At 42.0% G+C, this 26,117-nt stretch overlaps 1 protein-coding gene across 7 annotated transcripts in view; it reads right to left on the bottom strand.

The window, feature by feature from the left end:
• Nucleotides 1-4,222: 4,222 nt before the first annotated feature.
• Nucleotides 4,223-26,117, bottom strand: part of GK (glycerol kinase) — a 79,160-nt gene continuing 57,265 nt past the window's right edge. For 4 of the 7 annotated variants that reach the window (XM_040468931.1, XM_040468933.1, XM_040468934.1 and 1 more), the window contains 8 exons: nt 17,480-17,558; nt 16,611-16,707; nt 15,969-16,053; nt 14,655-14,775; nt 14,388-14,531; nt 11,693-11,773; nt 6,876-6,962; nt 4,223-5,366 (listed from right to left, as the gene is read on the bottom strand). In XM_040468931.1, the coding sequence (XP_040324865.1) occupies nt 5,356-5,366; nt 6,876-6,962; nt 11,693-11,773; nt 14,388-14,531; nt 14,655-14,775; nt 15,969-16,053; nt 16,611-16,707; nt 17,480-17,558 (705 nt within the window). In that variant the 3' untranslated portion in view covers nt 4,223-5,355. The remainder of the gene's footprint in view (nt 5,367-6,875; nt 6,963-11,692; nt 11,774-14,387; nt 14,532-14,654; nt 14,776-15,968; nt 16,054-16,610; nt 16,708-17,479; nt 17,559-26,117) is intronic. The other 3 variants (XM_040468932.1, XM_040468937.1, XM_040468935.1) reach the window with 3 other exon arrangements.

Raw genomic sequence — 26,117 nt, 5'->3', positions numbered from 1 at the left:
TTTTTTAAATTTTTTTTTTCAACTTTTATTTATTTTTGGGACAGAGAGAGACAGAGCATGAACGGGGGAGGGGCAGAGAGAGAGGGAGACACAGAATCGGAAACAGGCTCCAGGCTCCGAGCCATCAGCCCAGAGCCTGACGTGGGGCTCGAACTCACGGACCGCGAGATCGTGACCTGGCTGAAGTCGGACGCTTAACCGACTGCGCCACCCAGGCGCCCCCGTGTTTACTTATTTTTGAAAGAGAGAGCGAGTGTGGGAGGGACAGACAGAGAGGGAGACACAGAACCCGAAGTAGGCTCCAGGCTCTGAGCTGCCGGCACAGAGCCCGACGCGGGGCTCGAACTCACGGACCGTGAGATCGTGACCTGAGCCGAAGTCGGACGCTTAGCCGACCGAGCCACCCAGGCGCCCCATTTAATGTTTACTTTTGACACAGAGAGCGCACGCAAGCTGGGGAGGGACAGAGAATCTAAAGCAGGCCCTGTGCTGACAGCATTGAGCCCGGACGTGGGGCTCAACATCGCGAACTGCACGATCGTGACCTGAGCCGGTCAGACGCTCAACCAACTGAGCCACCGAGGTGCCCCCACACGTGGCTTTTAAAGTTTCTTTCCCTTTGCATAGTTGTCAAGGTTCTTCCGTGTTACAAAATGAATGTATCAGCGCTTTATTCATGTTTATAGCTGACTAATATTCCACTTGATGGATAGACCACCTTTTGTTGAGTGGATATACCACTTTGGAGTGGATATACCACTCATCAACAGATAGACGTTTGAATTGTTTCCTCTTTTTGGCTACTATGAATAGTACTGCCACAAACATTCATGTACAAGGACCTCTGAATTTAAGCTAAAAATTTTCGATTTATCAACAGTTAATACATGAGCTCGGTTCCAAACTACACATATGAACAATCATATATATTTAAACTAGGTTAATTGCTCTCACACACACCCCGAAAAGTTTTCTCACCCTTGTCGCTCACCTGACCAGTTATCACTGCTTTCTTTCCCAGTAAGTGAACAGTACCAACGGCTTCTTAGTTGTTCTTGCAGCATGGGCAAACCTCCTAGTTTTGTTTTGTTTTTTTAGTAGAAAGAGAACACGCCTAGGTACTCGTCTTTTCACTCTTCCTGGATAGCTTGCCATGTTTCTACAGTGTCATTCTTTTGTCATTGTTTTGGTGACAAATAAAGGAATTGGATACTTATGAAATCTACCTGTAAACTAGTTAGACAATAAGGAAGCAATGAGAAAAATACCAGGTTTCATAATGAGGAATTTAAAAAGCTACTTAAGTGTAATACTGAACGAGAAAGGAAAAAGGCCTGAGGCTACTTTTTAAAACGAAGTATTTGGGGGGTGCCTGGCTGGCTCAGTCGGTACAGTGTGAGACTCTTGATGTTGGGGTTGTGAGTTTGAAACCCATGTGGCACGTAGAGGTTACTTAAACAATTTAGAGAGAAAAAGAATAAAAATATCTTCATGCTGTCGGCTATTATGCTGTTAGATAGAATTAGTTACCTGAACTAGGATGAAAACTGGCAAATAAAGATATCCGTCTAGTTGAACAGCTCGTTCTTTTTTTTAAAGATTTTATTTTTTAAGTAATCTCTATACCTAACATGGGGCTCGAACTCACAACCCTAAGATCAAGAGTCACGTGGTCCACTGACAGACGCAGCCAGGGGCCCCAAAAGTCACTCAGGTTTCTATTATATGACCTTATGAAAGTTGTTCGGTTGCAAAAAACAATGGATCAAGTAGACTTCGTTATTTAAATATTTTTATATAAAATAAGCTATAAAACTCCAGTTAAAAAGAATTTTTGGAACCCTTGCACATGGGTGGTAGCAATGTAAAATGGTGCCTCCGCTAAAAAAAAAAAAACAGTAGGGAGGGGCGCCCGGGTGGCTCAGTCGGTTGAGCGACCGACTTCGGCTCAGGTCATGATCTCACGGTCCGTGAGTTCGAGCCCCGCATCAGGACAGAGAAAAATGGGGTACATACATACAATGAAATATTATGTAGCCTCAAAAAAGAAGGAAATCCTACCATCTGCAACATCATTGGACCTGGAAGACACTGTGCGAAGTGAAGTAACGCCAGAAACAGAGAGACACATACTACGTGATCTCACTTACATGTGGAATCTAAAAAGGAAAGAAAAACATCGAACTCACAGTAACAGACAAGGAGCTGGTGGTTACCAGGGGATGTGGAAAGGGGGAGCTGCTGTTCAGTAGGTAAGAAGTTACAGTTACACAAGAAGAGTAAACTCGGGGGCGCCTGGGTGGCTCTGTTGGTTAAGCGTCCGATTCTTGGTTTCAGCTCAGGTCACTATCTTGTGGTTCGTGAGTTCAAGCCCCACATCCGGCTCCACACTGACAGTGTGGAGCCTGCGTGGGAGTCCCTCTCTCTCCCTCCCCCGCTCGTGCTCTCTCTCAAAATAAATAAATAAACAGATAAACTTAAAAAAAAAATTTTTTTTTTTTGCAGGAAGAGTAAGTTCAAGGGATCTGCTATATAACGTCTATACAGTTAACAACACAGTACCGTGCACTTAATACGTTGTTAAGAGGGTAGATCTCCTGTTAAGCATTCTTACACACACAAAGCAGAGGGAAACAAGGAAACTTCTGGAGGAGGTGGATATGTTTATTCCCACGATTGTGGTGGTGGTATCGGGGGTGTTTGCACGCATCCAAACCCGTCCAACTGTATACATTAGAGATGTGCGGTTTTCTCTGTGTCAATTACACCTCATTAGAGCCGGCAACGCATTTTTTGTACTTCCATTTACTATTGGGTAGACACCGTGAGTTAAATACTACCTACCCCACTGTCAATGCTGCTGGTTTCTGTGCTGTGACACCTCTGGCTTGTCGGTTTGTCACAAGTAGCTATCACTCCTCATTCCCACACGAGAGAAAACACTCAGAAACCCAAGAACCGAGCTTGGGCACCGCAAAAGAGACACTAAGACTTCTAAGATGGCGTTATAGAAGCACAGGTGTATGACTTGTCCTCCTGATTAACCAGAGAACAGAAGACTGGGGCACTGGCTGTCAGGCTGAGAGAACAATGACATACTGGACGCTAACGGCCAACCCAGGTAGAGAGAAGAGAATGAATGAAGCTGGCAGAAAGGCATGGTGAGCCGCGTGAGACCCTACTGATGACTGCTGACCTCACCGGGTATTTTCTGGATGCTGACGTGGAACAGGGAGGTCTTTTCCCATACGATGATTAAGGTGCCCTTCATCCCAGAAACTACTTTGTAGGCTCTTGGTTCATTCTTCAGAGTATGGCTTTTCAAGGGCTAAGAGTGGAGTTGCGGGTTTCCTGAGACATCTTTCTCGATTTAACTCTGATCTAAGTTCTAGTCTATAAATGAGAGATGCAAGTAAGAATGAGGGGTCAATTTATTTTAAGTCAATTTATCATTCAATATCAATGTGCACACCTTCAAACATTTATAAATATTGCCATTTCTAGAAAATTAACGTCGTCTTAAAATTATTTGAACAGCGATTTAACAATTATGTACAATTAACCTACTTTTGTAGAAACAGAATTATGTGTAAAAGTGCCCTCACCACCCAGTAATGATTTCACAGTACCTTTCCATAACACTTTGTCACGAGAGCGGCGGCTGCATTAATGGAATCCAAGTGGACTCCCTAATTTAGCAACGGCGCAATCAGGACCGCAAATGCGAGCGACCATTCATTCCAAACAACACCTGCTATGCTAATATATACATATTTGCCCATTTTCGGCACTGGGTGAGGAAAATAATTAGGAGGCAGTCATTTTCTTATTGGTGGTAAGCAGAAATTACTTTTACGATTTAAAAAAATTGACATCAAGAGGCTAGATTATGTTGGCTTTTATAACATGTAACGCTACGTATTTGAAGAAGTTCTTGGTTTCATTGGCAGCCGTTTCTAATTGCAAACCTTACTTCAGTTGTGATGGGACAGGAAGTGGAGATATCTCCCCGGGATCTCAAATAGAAATTATGATTGCTTGCCAGCAATGAATAACATATTTGGATAGAAAGAGATCCTTGGCTTTATTCCTAAGAGCTTGTGTTGGAAAACAAGGTTTACCATAGCATTCCATAGCTTTTCTCTTTTTTCCTTTTTAAGGAACATATCCAGCCAAAACAATGAAATAAAAAGGTAAGGTAGAAGAAATATGGGTGAAGTCATAATAAAGTACATTTTCTTTTATTGACATAGAACATATACTTAAACTTTAAATGCTGGCTCTTTAAGAAAAAGTTTCTCCTGGTAAATATGCATAACTGTTGCCCAAAAATGTACACAGTGTTTTCCCCCAAAATATTTATACATATAGTGGTCCACTTAAGACCAGTCCCATTATACCGTACTGGATACAATGTGCTCTTAATTTATAAATGGGCTACCCTCTGTATATAAAATATAAAGGCATGTATGTTATACATACAAAGTCAGAAATATAAAAAGGAGATGGAAAGAAAAAAAAGTGTTCTTCCCTATAAGATCCAGACAGAAATTCAGTGTAATTAGTGAGATCGTGTAAAATGTACTCTTAATTTATAAATGGGCTACTCTCAGTATATAAAATAGACAGGCATGTATGTTATACATATAAAGTAAGAAATATAAAAAGGAGAGATGAAAAAAGAAAGAAAAAAGGGTCCTTCCCTGTAAGATCCAGACAGCAATTCAGTGAATTAGCAAGACCACGTAAAATGTCTGAAGAGTTTCAGTTTTGGCCAATACCTTTCCGAAAAATATCTAAGCTATGAGAGCACTAAGTTTCCATTTCAAGAATTTAGCAGAGGTTTCCAGTTAAACATTCAGTGAAGAGGCTGTGGTCTCCTTAATGTGCAGAAAAGAGGCCTTTGAGGGTCTGTCAAACAGAAACAAACAAAAAGCCACTCATTTGTAGCTGGTTAGTTATCACCTCTGAATCAAGTGTGTGTAGTGCAGAGAATCAAATCCCAGACCATCAGCGTTTGAATATGTTTGATGAAAGATTCCAATGAAGGGTCTGAATTCTTCCTAGATCTCAGAGGGAATGGGGCAGGACGTGATGGCAATCCCCAATCCACCCCAAAGGTGGCTGGTCCAATCTTAACTCTTGAAGTTAAAAAACACACCAAATGTTTCTATAGCATTCTTTCTGCTGCATTTTCTTTATTTCAAGCCACAGGTCTACTTGGAGGGTCATGCAGCAAGTGGCTTATAAATAAAATCAGAGTCTATGAATAGTGTCATCACATTAAGAGACAATTGTTGGATTCTCTCATTAGGCAAAGAGCTCGCATCTTTGGAATCCATGAGTTGGTATTATTTATGGGATACCTAAAACGGGGGACAAAAACCACATATATCAATAACAACATACATGCAGTTCAAGAATTAAGGCAATGAAGACTATTTAATCATTTCTGGAGCTACCAATTCCACATGATTTCTAACTACTGCTTCAGAGTTAAAAGGTAACAAATATAAACTAGGCCAATTCCAAAATCAGCAAATATTAACACTATTGCTAACTGTTTACCAAGGCAAACAATCCCCAGTGTTCTCAAACCTCAGCATATGTTACCAAGAAAGAACCTACAGGTGGTAGCCTTATCTCTTTGGAAGCCTAAGAATTCTGCAAGTAACGTACCCCCTAACTTAGAGATAGGCTCTATGTCTCAATTTTTCAGGGAGAGCAGGCATTTTTGTTCCTGTCACGGTACCAACAGGCAAACAGGAGAAACAAACAACAACAACAAAATCAGTGAAAACATTCGGTTGCAATATTTTTCTCCCTTTTCCAAACCATCCAGAAAAACTGAGGATAATGAGACAATAATGGAGCCTTTCCTAAAATAGCATCTCAGTTTCTTTATAAATCTAAATTATAGTTCCAGGGAATAGGTAGACTTTTCCACCAAACACTCACAAGAAGCAGAAAGAAAAATGGAGTTAAGGCTTGTCAGATTTCTACAATCTGTATACAATCTGGATATTCCCTCCATATCAGTTAACTTTACATTCTGTACGTGAAACCCAGGCCACCATCTAATTCGGAGAAATCATTCAAGTCTTTCCCTAATTATGAAACTTTAAGAAACATTTCACTTTCTTGGTAACATATGGAAGAAGTCATTGCCGTCTAAGCCCTTCCAAAAAGGATTATTAAATTCAACTTAACACAGGTTATGCAACGTATTTTACAACATGCTGAGCAACTGTACATTTCTAAGAATATTCACAAGTTAACGTGCAAAAAATAATTCGGCTTTAATTTCAACTCCAATTTCTTTTAGCAATCATTTTTAAAACTGCAGTTCACAAAATACAGTCTTGCAACTAAAATAAAAGTCACTATCAGGTTTCCCCAGTTCTAGAGTTTTCCGGAGACTCTGCTCAGACATACTCTGGATGAAACTCTTACCAGAACTGAAATATTAAGACTCGCAGAGCAAACTTTTTGAAGCGTGACCAACTTCTGGACGTTTGAAAGCCAATGTAATGAAACGTCAGAAGTATACTTAAACGGTCATCTGTCACTCTGGAAAGTCCTTCCATTTAAGCATTCATAAGACTACTTTCACGTTGGCTTTACTGCTGCAGCTCCCGGCAGAAAGTACCCCCCAAAGAAATTGCCGTTTACTGCACATAAAAGAATGAAGCAGAGTCGCAGACCTCAATTCTGACTGCCTCAAGGATTAAGTGGTCTAACTAATTAGACCTTTCGTGGATTTTCCAGGTTCCTACGCGTAGGGAGAATGAAAAACACTGAACATTTTCTGCTGAGTTATACACAAATACATTAGCGCTAGCTAATAAAATTGTCTAATTTAAAGAGTAACTGACCTGAGATGTACCTTGCTCCGATTAACATTACCATGCTACTCACTATAAAAAAGCCCAAGGGTAGACTACAGAAGATACTAGGGTCACCTGTGGTCATCCAAGTAGAAGGGGATTCCAGTCAAGCAAACCAAAAGAGAGACACATAATTACAATATTTGTGTTAAGAATCACATGACAGCAAAACAAAATAAGTTATAAAAATAGTATATTCGTAAAAGCTAGCAAAGAGTTATTACTTTAAATCAAAAATATAATCAATATCGAAGGCTTATGATAGTTAACAAACAATACAGAGAGCATGCGCAAGTAGCCAAGAACATAATACACATAGACCCGCATAAGCCTTCTACTGGCAAAGCAAAGGAGAGGTGATGGAGAGAGAGCTTTTTGGGAGGCTGTTGATTTTGGCTTTCTTGACTCTTCCCCCGGAGATACTAAATGTGCAATCCAATTCCCCCAAGGTTCAAATTACAGATCCTTTAGCTATCAGAAAAGAGTTATAGTGCTCTGCTGAAAATGAACTTCGAACCCTACTTTATGCTAAAATATTCATTTTGGTTTCTTTTTTCTCTTAATTTAATTTATTTTTCATTTAAATCCAAGTTAGGTAGCATATGGTGTAGTAATGATTTCAGGAGTAGGACTTAGTGGTTTTGTTTCCTTTTATACATGGAACTTTCTGTGTGTAAGGAAATATACCTGACAATATTACTGTAATTATACACTAAATTGTATGAGCCAATCAATCAACGTATTGATCTAGCTTTTTATAATAAACTCTACACCCAACACGGGGCTCAATCTATCTGTTTATTCATAGTAAAAACTCTACACCCAACATGGGGCACAAACTCATGATCCCAAGATCAAGAGTCACAAGCTCCACCGGCTGAGCCAGCTGGGTGCCCTGTGATTTTACATTTAAAAAAAAAACTGCCAGGGCGCCTGGGGGGCTCAGTCGGTTAAGCGTCCAGCTCTGGGTTTTGGTTCGAGTCATGATCTTGCAGTTTCGTGAGTTGGAGCCCCACACCGGGCTGTGTGCTGATGGTGCGGAGCCTGCTTGGGATTCTCTCTCTCCCTCCCACTCTTTTTTTTTTTTTGATTAAAAAAATTTTTTTTGACGTTTCTTTATTTTTGAGAGACAGAGATAGAACACGAGTGGGGAAGGGGCAGAGAGAGAATGAGACACAGAATCCGAAGCAGGCTCCAGGCTCTGAGTTGTCAGCAGAGAGCCCGACTCGGGGCTCGAACGCAGGAACCGTGAGATCGTGACCTGAGCCGAAGTCGGACGCTTAACCCGACTGAGCCACCCAGGCGCCCCTCCCTCCCTCTTTCTGCCCCTCCCCTACTCACACTGTTTCTGTGTCTCTCAAAATAAATAAATGAATAAAATTAAAAAATTAAAAAATATATATAAAAAATAAATAAATTAAAAAAACTCCCTGTGGATGCCTGGGTGGCTCAGTAGGTTAAGCATCTGACTCTTGATTTTGGATCAGGCCATGGTCTCCTGGTTCATGGGATCCAGCTGTGTCTGGCTTTGCACTGACAGCACAGAGACTGCTTGGGATTCTCCCTCCCTCCCTCTGTCTCTGTCTCTGTCTCTGTCTCTGTCTCTGTCTTTCTCTCTCCCTCCCTCTGCCCTTCCCCTACATTCATGCATGCTCTCTCAAATAAATAAACTTAAAAAAATAATAAAAAAATTGCCTGAGAATATGGTTGTTTTGATATTTCCTAACCTGAATTCTGTCAAAATCCCTTCCGTTAAAGAATATTCTTTATACACATATGCTTTTCTTGAATTTAAAAATTATGTTTCTGTAATATTTAATGCCCTTTATAAAAGAAGCCTATTCAAAATTAACCTCCAAATGTTAAGGATATACAACCACTGGATTGTCATTTCTTTGCCTTTTTGGGAGAGGATTTTTTCCCCTTGCCTTGTATTTCTCTCTCCTTAGAAGGTAGATTAAAGAGGGATATAAACCATTTTTCTTCATTTTACCATTGCTTATGTTATTTTCCAGATAAAAACAAGGTTTCTTTTTGTTTCCACATTTGTGGAGGCCACATTTTAACCTGATTTTAGGCAAGGGAACATATATTCTAGTTCTTTTAGAGCAAGCCATCAGTTATGCTAGGTGGTTTTTCTTGTTTGTTTGTTTGTTGTTTTTTTAGTTACGCCAAGTTCTGAGAACTGCTTTCCTGACATGGCTACACTGAGTTCTAGTTTGCGAAGAAGATCGTGAGCAGGGCCTGCATTCACAAGTCCGTACTAATTTAGGTGGCATGGATTTAATGGAAATGTATCCTTTTTTGGTGACTGACCGGTATCTCCACACACACGCTGGTTATTTAATAGCTGTGTGCATTTAAACACATTTAAACCAATGTGAATTGTTTCCAAAATGTTGTTTTGGCGTGTCTGGAGTGCAAATGCGGAGTGCAAAGCCAAGCTCATCATTTATGATAAGCTCTCTCCAAAAAGTATCAAATCTCCAATCACTTCTACATTTTAAAGACACACAAATGTCTACTAAAAATTGTTTACGGTATATTCAAATATAGTTTGAAATAAGAAATATGACTTCTTCGAAAGTGGCAAACTGCATCAGAAATTAAGAGAATATACTATTTTTTCCAGAATAACAGCTTATTGATATATGGTTATATGGCTTATACTGCTTAAAGAAATACAATTAGCATGTCATTGGCTGAATATTATTATTCTGATTTAATGTACAGCTTAGAGACTCAACATATTATATACATTAGAGTGATTTTCATAAATCGACTTCACAACATTTACAAACTGGCTTAAACGCACTGCGGTCTAATTGTAACAAAAAAAAAACAACGTAAAAAATCTACAACTCTCAAAAAAATCAAATTACTTTTATCATCAATACTGACAGCAGAACTAAGAAATCATGTAATTTTCTTTCATCAACTTTTTCTTTCATTTGAAGTTTATTGACAGTAAGGTATGCAAACAAAGTGAAAGGATCAACTGGTCTTGTGGTAATTTTGCAATTAAAATTTTATCTTCAACTGCTACTAAGAAGTGAGTGTGTGTGTGTGTGTGTGTGTGTATGTGTGTGTGTGTGTGTGTGTCGCACTGTGGTGCAGGGAGGGACACAGGGATGATTGTGCTATTTAAAACAAAAATCCAGGGGCGCCTGGGTGGCGCAGTCGGTTAAGCGTCCGACTTCAGCCAGGTCACGATCTCGCGGTCCGTGAGTTCGAGCCCCGCGTCGGGCTCTGGGCTGATGGCTCAGACCCTGGAGCCTGTTTCCGATTCTGTGTCTCCCTCTCTCTCTGCCCCTCCCCCGTTCATGCTCTGTCTCTCTCTGTCCCAAAAATAAATAAACGTTGAAAAAAAAAAAAAATCCAGGGGCACCTGGGTGGCTCAGTCAATTAAGTGTCTGACTTCAGCTCAGGTCATGATCTCGTGGTTTATGGGTGTGAGCCCCGTGTCGAACTCTGTGCTGACGGCTCGGAGCCTGGAGCCTGCTTCGGATTCTGTGTCTTCCTCTCTCTCTGCCCCTCCTCTGCTCACACTCTGTCTCTGTCTCTCTCTCTCTCAAAAATAAATAAACATTAAAAAATGAAATAAAATAAAATACGAGTCAGAGAAATCATATGACTCAACTTCTCATTAGCCATTGATTAAGGACAACTAGAAAATAAAAGAAATCAGGGTGCATGTATATCTTGCACAGCAAGTAGCACTGTGCTAGGAAAATACTTATGATTGAGAGGTTTAATTACAAAGGGTCTCAAAATTGCAAAAGGTATAGTAAGAAAAGCTTTGCCACCACCTTATAAAACGAAGTGTGTCTAAGAACAAAAGACTTAAAGAAAAAGGATACTAAGCTTATTTAGGAGAAAAAAAAAAAAAAAAGCTTCAGGTAGGAACGCCCAGGACTGAAAATACAGATCAGTGATCTGTGGTAACACATGGTTTCAGGAAGCATTTCCTAAAAGCCAGATACATTCAAAGTGGATCTACGCTCACTTTTTGGGTTAGAAGGCAGGTAATATTTCATTTATAAACTCTTCTCTCTTAAAGTATGTGCTTCAATATATTACTGGACATCATTCTATTCATGATGTTCTAAATCTTGCATTTAGCAAAGAATTAAAATATTATGGCACGTTAAAGATGTGTTCAAGCCTGTTTAATGATCAAGCGCATAGTAACAGCAGCTTAAGTCTGTTTACAACTAAAGGGTTTACTTAAGCCCAAAACCTGCCTGCTTAAGGGACTGAAAAAAATGGTCCTGTATTTTCTGCCAAGAGCATTTCCCAATCTGTTATGACACTTCTAATTTACAGTTTGGTACATTTCCTCCTCTCTAACCCAATGTACATTCGCTAAGAACTTGGAATCAGCCTAGGAAGTAGTGACATAGATTGAGCAATTAACATAAGTTTTGGTTGGTTCAGGTCATGAAGACAGCCCCCCAAAAAGATAATAGAAGACACTAAGTGAAAAAAAAGAAATAAAAAGAAGAATCTAGTTGATTTTCTTTTTCATTGAGGAGAAAGAAATCATTTTACTTTTAGAAAACTAAGTTATCCACTGAAGTCCCAGGAATAAACTTAATAAGGAAAAAACAGGCAGGACACAATTAAGTATGTATATATCAACCTGATAACCTACATCTCTAAAGTGTTCTGAAAATGTTAGAAACTCTGGGCAGAAGCCACTGATTTTCTTCGTAGCAGCCTTGCAAAGTGTAAACGGTTAGACACTTAAATAAGTTATTTAACGCACTAAGACAAAGCGGCAAGAATAATAAAAACATTTTTACCACTTTCTGAAGACTGAGTTGTAACCCAACCCACTGACTTCATCACAGCTTTCTTCCACGTAGAGTACCGAATTTCACTTTCTAGAAATAGAAGGTGGGAAACACATAAGTCTGAAAGTAGTTTACTGAGATATTCTACACACCACACTCATGTTCACTCAGCATTTTGAACAAATTGTGACACGTATTAAAGTAAAGCCCCTCGCATGGGGGGCTTTACCAGAACTCAGACTCAGGAGAGTACGGGTGCTGGCGACGGCCAGGGACTGGGAGAGACGCACGCTTGGAAGGTGAAGGGGCAATTCAAATTCAGCATGGTGTACAGGTGGAGGGAGGCTGGGACACAGGCTACCTGGGAGGACCAGGCCACTCACAAACAAGTAGTGACGAATTAGAAAGGGAAATCCCATTTAACGTCTTTTATATTTTTTCAGGGGGTACGGTGGGGGGGGGGGAGGTGGGATACAGGGTATACTGTAATACGTTAAGACTAGAAGGAGAATTACTTTTGGTCTAGCCGAAGGACTGAACAAGTATGGATTTCTCACAAGATTCAAATTACATTCCTGTGAGGCAGGGTTTCTGTAAGAAGGAAATCCACGATAAGAGAACTAAACAAAAATGGCCACCGGTGCGTCCCTGTCAGGCCTCCCAGCCTTTCTGTAGCACCTGAAGCCTGTGCCACCTAGGCGACGCTGCTCAAATATCACTTGCTTTAGAAAGCTTTCCAGGGCCCCACTATGCCCCTCCTCTGTCTTCCCACAGCAGTTCACACTTCAGGCCGTCAGCTGACCACAGTCAACTGTCATGGCTTTGTCTGCCTCTCCCAAGATCCAGGAGTCTCCTGAAGGGCGAAGACTTGCTCTTGTTCAGCTCTATATCCCCATGTCGCAATTTCTGGCCTGTACTCAGCTCTAAAAAAAAAGTTTCCTGGAGAATGAACTGTTTATACGGAGATGCCCATCACGCACGTGTGTGTGTGTGTGTGTGCGCGCGCGCGCGCACGCACGTGCGTTGTTTGCTGTGGGGAGAGGAGTAGGGCTGGTGAAGGGAAGGACAGCTGACCTAACTGACCCACTCTGGGCCAAGGCCAAAAAAAATAGCAAAGAAGGCTCTCCTCGGAAAACAAGAGACTCTCTGGTCAAAACTTCCTTGCTAAAGAGTGGGATTAGCATCTCGAGGCCATATACTCACTCTGACGATTGTTTACTAAGAAAATGATTTTTTTCAGAAGTAGAAAAATGTTTTGAACTCCACACTTCACGCAATGTGAAAAGTTAAAAATTACCTACATATAGAACATCAGATTTCGAAACACATTTCTACACTGAGTTATACGGTATACCATCTGACTATAAAATTACTAGTGTTACAATCCATTTTCTCATCTGTGGAAAGGAATAAAATTCAGCAGTGCTGGCTGAGGCTTCCAGAAAATTAAACACAGGTACATTTGGAAGCTTATTTCCCAGTAGTGTAAAAGCCACTTGGATGCTATATTACACTAAGTTTTTAAAAAAAGTTATAAAACCAAATTCAATAGTGCAGCAGGATTCTCGCGCAGAGTCATGACATTGAGGCTTTTCTTCCCAGGAAGCAACTTGACTCGTGCCGGCACCGCTCAGTTGGGTTCGTACCCGAAGCACTGAGCCCCGAATGCCACGTGGCATAGTTTTTTTATATATTCACTTCTTTGTCTCCCATATATGGTAACGCACAAACGTGCAGTCGGATGAAATGGTTTCGTGTTACAAGGTCGCGAGGGATGTTGTCATGTACGCGTATAACCAGGTTGCTTTGAGGCTTTTTTGTTTTCTTTCTTTCCTTAGGGAGGGGATCCTGCCACAATATATATAAAACCTTATCTTTATACTCACGTTTATTTCAACCTGAGAGATGCACCACTATATTTTAATAAAGGTGTCGGTCAGAGCTTAGTTTGTTATAAGAGTGAGTCAGGTATTTAGGTATTTAAGGCTCACTTATTTACATTGTTGCTACTTTTGTCGGGCTAGGCCTGCTGTGCTTAAGAGTTATCAGAATGGCCCTTAGCCTAGCTAATCATGTCCTAAAACTAGGCCCCTGGAACCAAAAGATGGTCAGTTATCTCCCTTCTTACTTTTAAAAAAGGCTGTTAACAAGCTAGAACTGATAGTTTAGCTGCGTTATCCTTCTGCATGAAAATATTGTAAATACAAGTGAATGGCAAAAGAAGGGATTCTGGAAGGTTTTTTTTAATATAAGGAACTTCTGGGGTGCTGGGGTGGCTCAGTCGGTTGAACGTCCGACTCTTGATTTGGGCTCAGGTCATGATCTCGGTTTGTGAGATCGAACCCTGTGATGGGTCCCGCACTGAGCATGGAACCTGCTTGGGATTCTCTTTCCCCCCTTGTGTCCCCCGCCCCCCCCATGTCAAAATAGATAAATCAAGATTTTAAAACCCTAAGGAGCTTTTTCTCTCAGCCATACCCAGCATAGCCAATCTAACACAGTGGTATTTGCTATTTTACTTAGGGTCTTAACCCACAACAAACACAAAGGCAAACTCTCTCTCACTAAGGTCCCCTCCACAGGACACCATTACATTTTCATTTTTAAAAACACTTGATTTTTAAGTAATCTCTACACCCAACGCGGGAGCTCGAACTCACGACTGCAAGATCAAGACCCCTAAATTTCCATCTTTTACACATACCCTCAGCATTGATCTGGGGTTCAAACCGCTCCATCGTAACCGCTGACAAATCCTCGGGCTCGAGGCTCCAAACACCAACTCCTTCCGCAGCCCCCGCTGCCATGGCGGCTCCCAGGGCGGTTGTTTCGGGCATCGAGGGCTTCACTGAGGGAAGAGGGCAATAGCAACAGCTTTCATCAGCATCTTCGCAGCTCCCTACGCCTAAAAAACCCGTTCTTGCAAAAGAAATACTACTTTTGGCATTTAAAGGACCCAACGCTTACTGACCTACTGGGATGTACAGAATGTCTGCTTGTAGCTGCATAAGGATTTTGTTGTTGGTCATCCCTCCGTCTACCTGCAGGTGGCTGAGTGGTATTCCACAGTCGCGGTTCATGGCATCCAAAATCTTAAAGAAACCAACGCAAGGAACATAATGAGCATAATTAAACTGCTACTTCGTAGTAACATCTCTGAAAATGGCAGTCTTCTGATCAAGAGCTTCCCAAAGTCTACAGAATAAAATTTAGATTTCCTGTCAGAGAAAGACAGATATCGTATGTTTCCACTCGTATGCGGAACTTGAGAAACAAAACAGAAGACCATGGGGGAAGGGAAGGGGAAAAAAATAGTTTCAGAGACGGAGGGAGACAAACCGTAAGAGACTCTTAAAAACAGAGAACAAACTAAGGGACGATGGAGGGGTGGGGGGGAGGGGGAAATGGGTGATGGGCATTGAGGAGGGTACTTGCTGGGATGAGCACCGGGTGTTGTGTGTAAGCGATGAACCAGGGGAATCTACCCCCAAACCAAGAGCACACTGTATATACGCTGTATGTTAGCCAACTTGACAATAAATCATATATATAAAGAAAATGTAGATTTCTTATTTTGGTCTTCCAAGCCTTCCTTGATGTAGACACACCGATCTTTTCCCTCACTACACCTCTGCCCTCACCCTTAGAGCCAGCCATGCCAAACACCTCAATTTTGCACCCTGGTTTCCTGCCTCGATGCCTATGTTTGAGCTATTCATTTCCTTTGCCTAACATGTACCACTCAGCATCCGCCCCCCACCCCCCGCAAGGGTCAAACACCCAGCACCTGGCGGATAATAGGAATTCCAAAGGTTATGGCAGCAGGGCGCCTAGGTGGCTCAGTCGTTCAAGCACTGCATCAGGGTGTCTGCTGTCATTGGAGAGCCTGCTTTGGATTGTCTGTCTCTCTCTCTCTGTTCCTCCCCTGCTTACACGCACTCTCTCTCTCTCTCTCTCAAAAATAATAAACATTTTAAAAAAGGTAATGACAGCTAAGAAAAAGAGGAAAAAATTTGCGAGCAGGGGAGGAGCGGAGAGAGAGAGAGAATCTCAAGCAGGCTCTTCAGGGTCAGTGCAGAGACCGACGTGGGGCTCAAACTCACCAAAGAGTGAGATCATGACCTGGGCAGAAATCAAGAGTCAGATGCTTAACCGAATGAGCCACCCAGGCACCTCTGATAATTTAATACATTTACGTTATTTAATAAACGTTCAGCATTAATATATAATTTGTTTAAGAGTGACAAAAGCACATTAAGCACAAGAAAAAAGCCCATATTATTACCTCCCGGGTTTGGAAACAAACAGCTTCTAATGCAGCAAAAGCAATATGGCATTTATTGGTGAACTGAGTGAGTCCACAGATGATCCTAAAAACACACACAAAGAGTTGTAAGATTAAAAAAAAAAGACTTGTAAGATTAGAGTGGAGTAAACGAGTCACCAATCTGAAATGTCCTGAGTATGGAAAGGTTGACCTCGGTAGATACAGATGTTCAGGGGGGAAAAAAAGCACATAAAAAAAAAAAACGGACATAAACACGAAGCGGCTTGGAAAAGTCATACAGTCCGCAATCCTGCATCCACATAGGAAAAAGTCCAGGATCCAGATGAACAGATGACAATAACATAACACCAAATCAGAATTCATTTGGACGATGTCCCTTGTGCGTAGCTTGCAGATGCCTTGAAGATAAATGATCACAACACTGACATGAACATGGACGTGGCAGGCAGGGCCTTATTGTCAGATGATTTGTAACCTCTCGGAATTTAAAGGTTCTGAAGTTATGCTCTCCAAACAGAAGAGGTTTCCTCGACACTTTAAAATCATTTGAAAATAGATAGGAAACCAGGAACTAAGTCATTAGTGACTTTAGTAAATAAATCAAGACCCACAAAAGCATACCTCGCACGCAGTTCTTACCCTCTGGCACTGGGCTCCCAGTAAGGCGCATACAACCCTGAAAACGCAGGGACGAAATAGCAGCCGTAAGAAGTACCTACTTCTTTAGCAAGTTTTTCTAACATTAAAAAAAAAAAAAAGGGGAGAAAAACAAAAATTACTCTAATATATTCTATTATTTTGGTCAATAAACACAGCTGTATAAAAAATTAGGATACGGCTTTTGATTTCTTATTCACTAGCGCGGCACAATGTTCCTAATTCTGGCACTAAGCGAGGAGGGGCGAGAACCACTTTGGCCGCACCGAGAAGTAAAGGAGCTGGATTGCTTTCATTAAGGGATCGTAACTCATTTCCACTATTTTTAAGGTTGTTGGCTAGGAGATAAAAAAAAAGCGGCCTCCAGGGCGTCCCCAGTCCACAATGTGTTTCTGATTGTCCCCCCCTTCGGGCTGAAGTAAACAGGTAGATGAAAGAGAGGGTAATGGGATCACATAATTATCCGTAGATGGGAAATTGCCACATGACTACTTAAATGAAAGGCGCTGGGGTTTTAACGCTCACTCTAATCTCAGAGGTAAAGTTCCTTCTCATCAGATAGATTTAAATGGACCACTTTACCTGCAGATTCTGGTAATCTTTGCTGCCGGATTTTACACTTGGGTAGTTTTTATGCCCTTACCTTGCCAGTTTGTGAATAACCGTCACTATTTATGTCAATTTGTTGTTTTATAAATCTTCACAAAATAGTCTTTTGTGTATAAATCAAACTCATAATAGGAATTCATTTCATTTAATGTCGCATATGGCTCAAATCACAAGTATTCACACAAAGCAAAGGTAAAAACTTCCATTATTCAGATCCTAATCCTTTGTTGGAACATACTCACCGATTTCCTCCGAGCTCTTTATAATTCCAAGATTATCCCTTAGCCAGCGAATAACAGCGCCAGCTATAGCTACAGAACCCTACGAAAGAAAAGGAATCCGAGAGAGAATTTATATTTTCACTATAAACAGATTTTATTAAGCATTTCTCTATGTATGACAAGATGGATACAATTTAAAAGTTTCGACGTTGGGGCTTTTACAAATATCATAAACTAGGTCTATTAATGCAAACATGGTTTCATACAGGTCATTACCGACATCTTTCATGAGCTAGGGAAAAGAAGTGAGCCCCCCCAGTACACCCTTGGGCCTCTACAATCTGTTGTTCTATGTACTGTTGCTAAACTATGAGGTATATCATCACCCGGAAAACATTCCCGCCTTATCCACTGAATTATCAGGAGAGGCCACGTTAACAGGATTTTTCAAGCCCATTTGCTGTATCTAACAGTATATTAAATCAAGCAACAATAGCAAAGTTAGCCAAGAAACCACAAAGTAATAACTCAACAAAACCACTAAGGGACGGAGCCAGCCGGGGGAGGGGGCTGTGGCAACAAGGAAGAAAACACGTGCTTTGGAGCCGGACGAACAGGCTTTGGGTCCAAGTTCGAGCTCTTAACTGCTGTGCGATCTTAGGCAAATTCGGCTTAGTGAGCCTCCTCTCCGTCACCTAGAAAATCATGGTGACTATACTAACACCTGCTTAAACTACGATGAGGTTCGATAGGAGAATGCAGGGGAAGGTTAGTACCGAATGTAAAGATTACCTTCATCATTTGTTTCTGTGTTGAGAAAGTATAATCCAAATTCCACTGATTGATGAATGGACAAATATAGTATATCCATACAATGGAATATTATTTGCTCACACAAGAAGGAATGAGGTTCTACTACAACATTAAGCTTGAAACTATTACGCTGAGTGGGAGGAGATGGTCACAAAAGACCACAAAGTGTATGATTCTGTTGATGTGAAATGTCTAGAATAAGCAAACCCACAGAGACGAAGAGTAGATTAGGGGTTGCTGAGGGTTGGGGTGGTGGGGTTATTCTTTGGGGTGATGAAAATGTTTTAATGTTGGATTGTGGTGATGGGTGCGTGACCGAATATACTGAAAACCAACAAACTGTCTACTTGAAAAGGATGAATCGTGTGATAGGCAAATTATATCTCAATAAAGCTATGGTAAAAAGATCTTGAGGGGCGAAAAAATGACCAGCACAAACCATTAGGAATTCCAAAAAAAGTTCTTTGGTTCTGACTTTTCATTTCATACAGACTATTAATGTAAATTTTTTCCACAGAGTTACCCCAAACCCAAGTATCAGGTGATATTAAGTGCAGGAAGCAGAATGTTTTTATCTGTTGCCTACGTCCCTGCCTCCAGTTTAGTTAAGTGAATTACAAATGGTCACCCCCTCTTGCTGTCAATTTCCAGGCTGTAAACAAACGAGATGTAGAGTATGTTGATTCATTCTGTCATTCAGAGCTTCTATGAGAGTAAGTCACTACGTGTTACTGCAAAACTGCAGAACACTGCTACTGTCCTCTTTATACACTGGCTTTTTGGCTATAAAAAATTGCTGAGGAAGAGAGTTGACATTGATGTGCAAATTTAATCAGGTTTTGAAGATGGGGAAAAAATTCAACTCATACCAAGGTAGGTGAGGTATGTAAGACTCTAACCCACCGTCTCCCTCTGGCAAAGTTTCTATACACTTCCTAACTTTGATATGTTATATATTTAGGTCCTTAGTGGAACCATCAAGGAAAACTAAGTGAATTTTTTTTGCCCAGAGAGACTTCAGAATTTACTCTCGAATTTCCTTCAGGAGCAAAAAATTCAGAGATAGTAGTTGCTAAAGACAAGTAAATGCATAAGATTTTCCGGACCAACGAGGTTCGGAAGAAATACAATGTGAGCCACGTATGTAATTTAAGTTTGCAGTTACCATATTGAAAAAGTAAAATGAACAGGTTAAATTAATTCTAATACATTTAAGCAAATATGTTAAAATATTATGATTGCAACGTGGACTCAATATAAACATTACTGAGGTATTTGATATTTGTTCACGAAGTCTTGGAAATCAGGTATGTATTTTACACTTACACCATATCTCAATGTGGACTAGCCACGTTTCAAGGGCTCAGTAGCCACCCGTTCCCAGTGGACCACACTATTGTACATCTGATTGGAAAAACAGGTGTCCTCCTTATACTCTCAAAAGACACTGGCCGCACATCATATCTGACCAAGAAATGCATACATTTTCAATAGTTTCAGCGACTAAACTATGAACTTTAAACAACTACTGTGCTTAGAAGTCTAGCGGAGGGGTTTGGGGGCCGTTAGCTAGCGGAGGTTCATACGTTGGGAATCCAAATGCCGATGTACCTCATTTCCATGGAAAAGGCAGGATGTTATAGGCTTAAATATTTTTTGGTTATTTTTTGAGAGGAAGCAATACGGTTTTAGGAAAAGGACTGTCAAGGTTTTAACAAAAAAAACTGGTTGTGGACCAGAGGGCATTGCTTAGATTGAAACCAAAGGAAAAAAAAAAATACAAAGTTACTATCAAAGCTTCAGAAGAACATTATTTTAAATCTGGTCATCAGGAACGTACAGGGCTGTTTAGTTGTAAGTGAAAAATAAATGTAATATAAGAAAATAAGAGGTAGGTTGAAAACACTTATCTGAAAGAAGAATATCGTTTTGGTGCCAGGATAGAATACATGGTATTTGCTAGCCTTCTAAAGAATTAATTAAAAATGAGAGAAACCTCCACATTGAGCAAAGATGTGGTCTTTCGCATTCAGAAGGCGACTGTCTACTTGCTATCAATTAAGTTCCGCTCAGTCATGTCCTACATATAAAGATTCAGTACTTCAGAGCATCATCTACAGATAGGAATGCACTCTAAGACCTATGGGAAAGGTGCACGCAAGCCAGTCGTACCCTAAGAAAGACATTAACAGAGATGAGAGGGTAGAAAGAAAAATAAATGAAATGATGAACAGGACAAGAGGAATAAATCGCTTAAAAACTAGATACATAGCCTGGAAAGTGGAAGCTTAAGAAACAGGCTACGGGAAGAGTGAATTAAGAACAATGATGTAGGGGCGCCTGGGTGGCTCAGTCAGTTGAGCGTCTGACTCCTGATTTTTGGCTCAGGTCATGATCCCAGGGTCATGGGATCAAGACCCGCATCAGGCTCTGTACTGAGGGTGGGGCCTGCTTTAGATTCATTCTCTCCCTCTCTCTCTCTCTCTCTCTCCCTCCCTCCCTTTGCCCCTCTCCCCAGCTCACATGTGCTCTCACTCTCTCTAAAATGAAGAATTAAACTTTAAAAAAAGTAATGAGGCAGATCTAATATAGTGTCATAGCAGACAAATATACTTCTCAAGAGCTCCTCGCCATGCGTGCCATAGCCACGAATAGTATCTGTGGACACATTTCAGGATGTGAGGCAGTTATGGCTAAAAAAAGAGGGTATGAAGAAAAATTACGTGAAATTAAGATTATCCATAAATCGCTTAAAATCATCCATTAGGCACAGGAAACAAAGCTTTCTGTATGCGACAGTAACACGTATCGCTACGTACATAATTTATAATGTACTAATTTGTGTAAGATCACAAATGCAAAATCTAAGTCCACAGCATTTTGAATTGCGTAGAAGAGAGAACAGGAACCTAGAGGTAAAGGGGGGGAACGACATTATTTTTAACATGTAATCGATACTATTAATACTTCAGTAACAAGTTAGGGAGTTAAGATAAACAGCGGTTACGGTTCAGAAAGTATACTTCCCAAGAAAGCACGTTACTCAAGTCCGGAAACAACGTTTCCAGGCCGTGGCAGGCAGATTCTTAATGAAGGCGGCCTCCTCCACCGTCCCCCCCTCCTGGTGCTCCTGCTGGCGTGCGATCCTCTCTCCCTGAGCACGGTGGGACTTAGGACATGCTTCCAACCAGTAGTGCGCGTCAGAGGCGACTGGATGCGTGTGAGGGAAGCGTACGGGAGGAAGCCAAATAAGATTATCAGGGGTCCTCTGGTGGGTCTTCGCATGAGAAGAAACTGCAGGCGGCCTCTAAGAGCCGAGGGCAGCCTTTGGCTCCCGACTACCAAGAAACGGGAGCCCTCAGCCCTACAACCACGAGGACCCGAATTCAGCTGATAATCCGAGTGAGCGGGCCTGGAAGGAGAGAGAGTGTTGGACGAGACCATAGCCTCAGCCGACACCTTGACTGTAGCCTTGTGAGACAAACGGGTATGGTTGCAAGCCGCTTATATTTGTGATTAAATTGTTATACAGCAATAGAGAAGAACACAGGCTTATAACACAAATGATTATCTGGCGTTAAGAAGGCTGAAAGAGTCTAAAACAGAAGTCTCCACACTATCATCATAAATCATACGGAAGAGATGGGACAGGGGACATTTAAAGAAACCAAGGGGGCGTACAGGGAAGCCCTTTTCGAAGCTCATACTTATTTTAAGATTTAATTATTTATTTTGGAGATTCTCCACGTCTAAAGTTTCCATGCTCAGCACGGTGCCCGATATGGGGCTCGATCCCACGACCGTGACGTCATGACCTGAGCCCAAATCGAGAGCCGAACACACAACTGACTAAGCCACCCCGGTGCCCCCGAAGCTCATATTTAAACGGAGAAAAAATGGCCTAAGATTTGGTATGTCGACAATATTGATTAAGTATCTCCTACGTGGCAGTCCACTCCAAAAGATGCGGAACCAGACAGGCATCGTGGCCTCGGGGAACTGGCATCCCGGTGACAGAGTACAGAACAGGGAGGTCTCAGATCCTAAGCGAGATCAACCTCAGAAATACTAAAGGTCCCCAAAAGGATTTTTGTGTGTGTGTGTGAAATAATACTTGGAAGAAGATAAACAAGGAAAGGGAGAAGCATGGCTTAAGGCAGGTGGGTCCTATTAGCAGGTGGCAGAGAAAGGGCGGAACCACGTAACTGCTCCGGTTTGCTTCAACCTCTCCCGCCACCAAGAAAAATGTTCTAGTGGGGGCGCCTGGCTGGCTCAGTGGGTGCAGCGTGGGACTCTTGACCTCGGGGCTGTAGAGTTTGAGCCCCACATCGGGTGTAGAGATTGCTTAAAAATAAAAAATCTTTAAAGCAAAGGGAAATTTTCTAGTGAAAGAGTGGGACAAATTAAAGCGGTTTAGTAGGAGTTGAAAGTTTTAGAACAACTCAAGGATCACGTGCCCCAATTCCTTTGCACCAAAATGAAAATTGGAGCTTAGAGATGGTAACACGTCGGGACTGGAGGCATCACATGCCAGGGAGCAGGGAGAAAGAAAAAGAATTCTCTTGGTGATGTCCACATCAGAAATGGTGAGTTTGCACTTTAAAAATCCCCTCTCTCTGTTCTAGACACAGAGGATAACAGGGCAAAATGTAAAAAGGGAACACCAAAACAGCATGTGCTGACTCAAATGCAGAGCGGCGGTGGATGTGGACAGAAAGAGAAATGCACCAACTGCACAGGGCTTGAGACCGCAAGGTTCTGCTTAGGTTTTCTGTATGTGTCAGGAGGCAGGAGTGGTGGCCGGGACCCGGCTCCTCCAGAGGAAAAGGGTCCCAAATGTCTTGTGTGACACAAGGAATAGCATCGGCTTCAGTGCCTGACGCCAAGGGCTAGGTGGCGCTCTCCCGCTTGTGTGGGGAGAACTACGGGCTGACAAAGGCTGTGGCTTGAATACATGAGACTAGAAGTAAAAGTTTCAAGACACACGAAGAAATCTATTATCAGGAAACCAGTACACTAAACTTAACAGCTGGAAAAGAATTCACCCCACTCTGGGGCGCCTGGGTGGCTCAGTCGGTTGAGTGTCCGACTTCGGCTCAGGCCATGATCTCACAGCTCGGGAGTTCGAGCCCCGCGTCGGGCTCTGTGCTGACAGCTCGGAGCACGGAGGCTGCTTCGGATTCTGTGTCTCCCTCTCTCTCTGCCCCTAACCCACTCGCATTCTGTCTCTGTCTCTCTCAAAAATAAATAAACATTAAAAAATTTTTTTAAAAATTAAAAAAAATTCACTCCACTCTGACAAAGACTTTAAGTGCTGAAAGTATTCAAAGAGATAAATTAAGGCACGATTTCTATGTTAAAAAAACAGCCATTAAATTATGAATCAAAAGAAAAGACAAGCAAAATAAAATCAGGTAGATATGAACAAATAACCAGTTAAAAATCCTGGAGGGGCTTGGGGTGCCTGGGTGGCTCTGTTGTTTAAGCGTCCGACTTCGGCTCAGGTCATGATCTCACGGTTTGTGGGTTCGAGCCCCACGACAGGCTCTGTGCTGACAGCTCAGAGCCTGAAGCTTGCTTTGGATTCTGTGTCTCCATCTTTCTCTCTCTCTGTCTCTCTCTCTATGCCCCTCGCCCACTCATGCTCTCTCTCTCTCAAGAATAACCATTAAAAAAAAAAAAAAAAAAAAAACAACCTGGCAGAGCACCTGGGTGGCTCGGGTGGTTAAGCATCTGGCTCTTGGTTTTGGCTCAGGTTGTGATCTCACAGTTTGTGGGTTCGAGCCCGGAGTAGGGCTCTGTGCTGACAGCTCGGAGGCTGGAGTCTGCTCCGGATTCCGTGTCTCCTGCTCTCTCTACCCCTCCCCCAGTCTCTCTCTCTCTCTCTCTCTCTCTCTCTCAGTCTCTGTCTCTCTCAAAAATAAGTATTAAAAAAAAAAAGAATGTAATAGGTGGGATCAACTCTAGAATAGACGGAAGAGAGGAGGCAGTGTTCCCATACACTGCCCATGACAGTGTAACTTGATGCCTTTGGTGTGAAAACTGGTTTGCGTTTATCTAGTCAGAGGGAAGATACTCGTAATCTACTGCCTACAAATTCTACTCCTACAGAAATACGTACACAGGAGATGTATACAAAATTATTCACGGTAGCATTTTTCATCATAGACGAAAACAGAAAACAACTGAAAGGTCGTCGACAGTTGGATAAATACTAAACCGTGGCATTTTCGTTTGGTAACAAAAAGGAGTGTTATCACAGCTCTGTGTAACAACGCGGACGAACCTCACAGATGTGATACTGAGCGCAAGAAGCCACATCAAAGGATGCATACTGTATGACTTGATCTCTCTCACTTTCTCTTTTATATTTTTTAATATATAAAGTATTGAAAACACGCAAAACTCAACTTCGGGGTTCAAGGTTGCGCATAGTAAGTGTCGGAACTCTAAAGAAAAGTAAGGAAGTGATTGTAATAAAAGCCAGGACACTGGTTCCCCTAGGGGACAGGGAGAGGCTGGGGGTGGGAGGGGCGCACAGGGGTTCCTGGCTGGGGGCGGTGTTCTGTTTCCCGACCTGGGCCTTCTCCTTATAATCATTTGTCAAGCTGTACTTTGGTCTGTTATGCATCCTCTGTACGTGTTTCATATTTCACAATAAAAACAGTTTTTGCTTTGTTTTAAAGAGAGGATCTGGAATGTAAGGTAGGTAGTGAGTAGCTCCCTGGAGATGCGGCGCAGAGAAGCCAAGGGATGAAAAATACGCAAAAGAGCAGTTCAGGGACATCGAGGCTGGGTTGAAGGGTTCCAACACCCATACGCTAGCAGTCACAGAAGAGGGCAGTGGCAGTGGTAGAGTAGCAGTGTTTAAAAGAGACAACTGCTGAAGATTTCTCAGACCTCGAGACAGACTTGTATCCAGTTTATCTAACAAGATGAGTGAAATCAAATCCAAACCCAGGCACATCATAGGAAAACCGGAGAACTTACACGTTCAACGGTGTTCAATGATGTTAGAAAGATGTTGGAGAAACAAGTCTTTCGTCTAAGATTCTGTACCCACCCCAGAGAGAGGGCAAAATAAAGATAAACTTGGGGCGCTTGGGGGGCTCAGTCGGTTAAGTCATCCAACTCTTTTTTTTTTTATTTTTTTAACGTTTATTTATTTTCGAGGGAGCGAGAGTGACAGTGGGAATGGGGAAGGGGGAGAGAAAGAGGGAGATGGAGAATCTGAAGCAGGCTCCAGGCTCTGAGCTGTCAGCACAGAGCCCGATGAGGGGCTCGAACCCATGAAACGCGAGATCATGACCTGAGCTACAGTGGGACACTTAACTGACTGAGCCACCCAGGCGCCCCAAGCGTCCAACTCTTGATTTCAGCTCAGGTCCATCTCACAGTCTGAAGATTGAGACCCAGGTCGGGCTCCGGTGCGGAGCATGGAGCCTGTTTCAGATTCTCTCTCTCCGCCCGTCCCCCACTCACACCTGTTCTCTCTCACTCAAAGTAGATAAACATTAAAAAAAAAAAAATACAGACAAACCTAAAAGGACTAGACCTTACTAGCTCAGATTCTGAGTAAGAGAACTACAAAAGGATGGCCCTCTGCAAGGAAAAAAATGGGGGTAGGGCCACGAAAAGTTTCACCCCAAAGAAATGACAGTGGACACAGAAAATGATAAAGTAAGCCAATAAGTATGATATACAATGGACTAGAAAGAAAACAGAACTTATTCCTGCATGTTTAAGAAAAAGGGGAGGGGCGCCTGGGTGGCGCAGTCGGTTAAGCGTCCGACCTCAGCCAGGTCACGATCTCGCGGTCCGTGAGTTCGAGCCCCGCGTCAGGCTC

Source organism: Herpailurus yagouaroundi, unplaced genomic scaffold (assembly GCF_014898765.1).
Source record: "Herpailurus yagouaroundi ecotype Mexico unplaced genomic scaffold, PumYag 67793, whole genome shotgun sequence".
In the NCBI taxonomy this organism is placed as follows: Eukaryota; Metazoa; Chordata; class Mammalia; order Carnivora; family Felidae; genus Herpailurus; species Herpailurus yagouaroundi.
The sequence above is the reverse complement of the archived record's forward strand: the minus strand, read 5'-3'. Positions and strand labels throughout refer to the sequence as shown.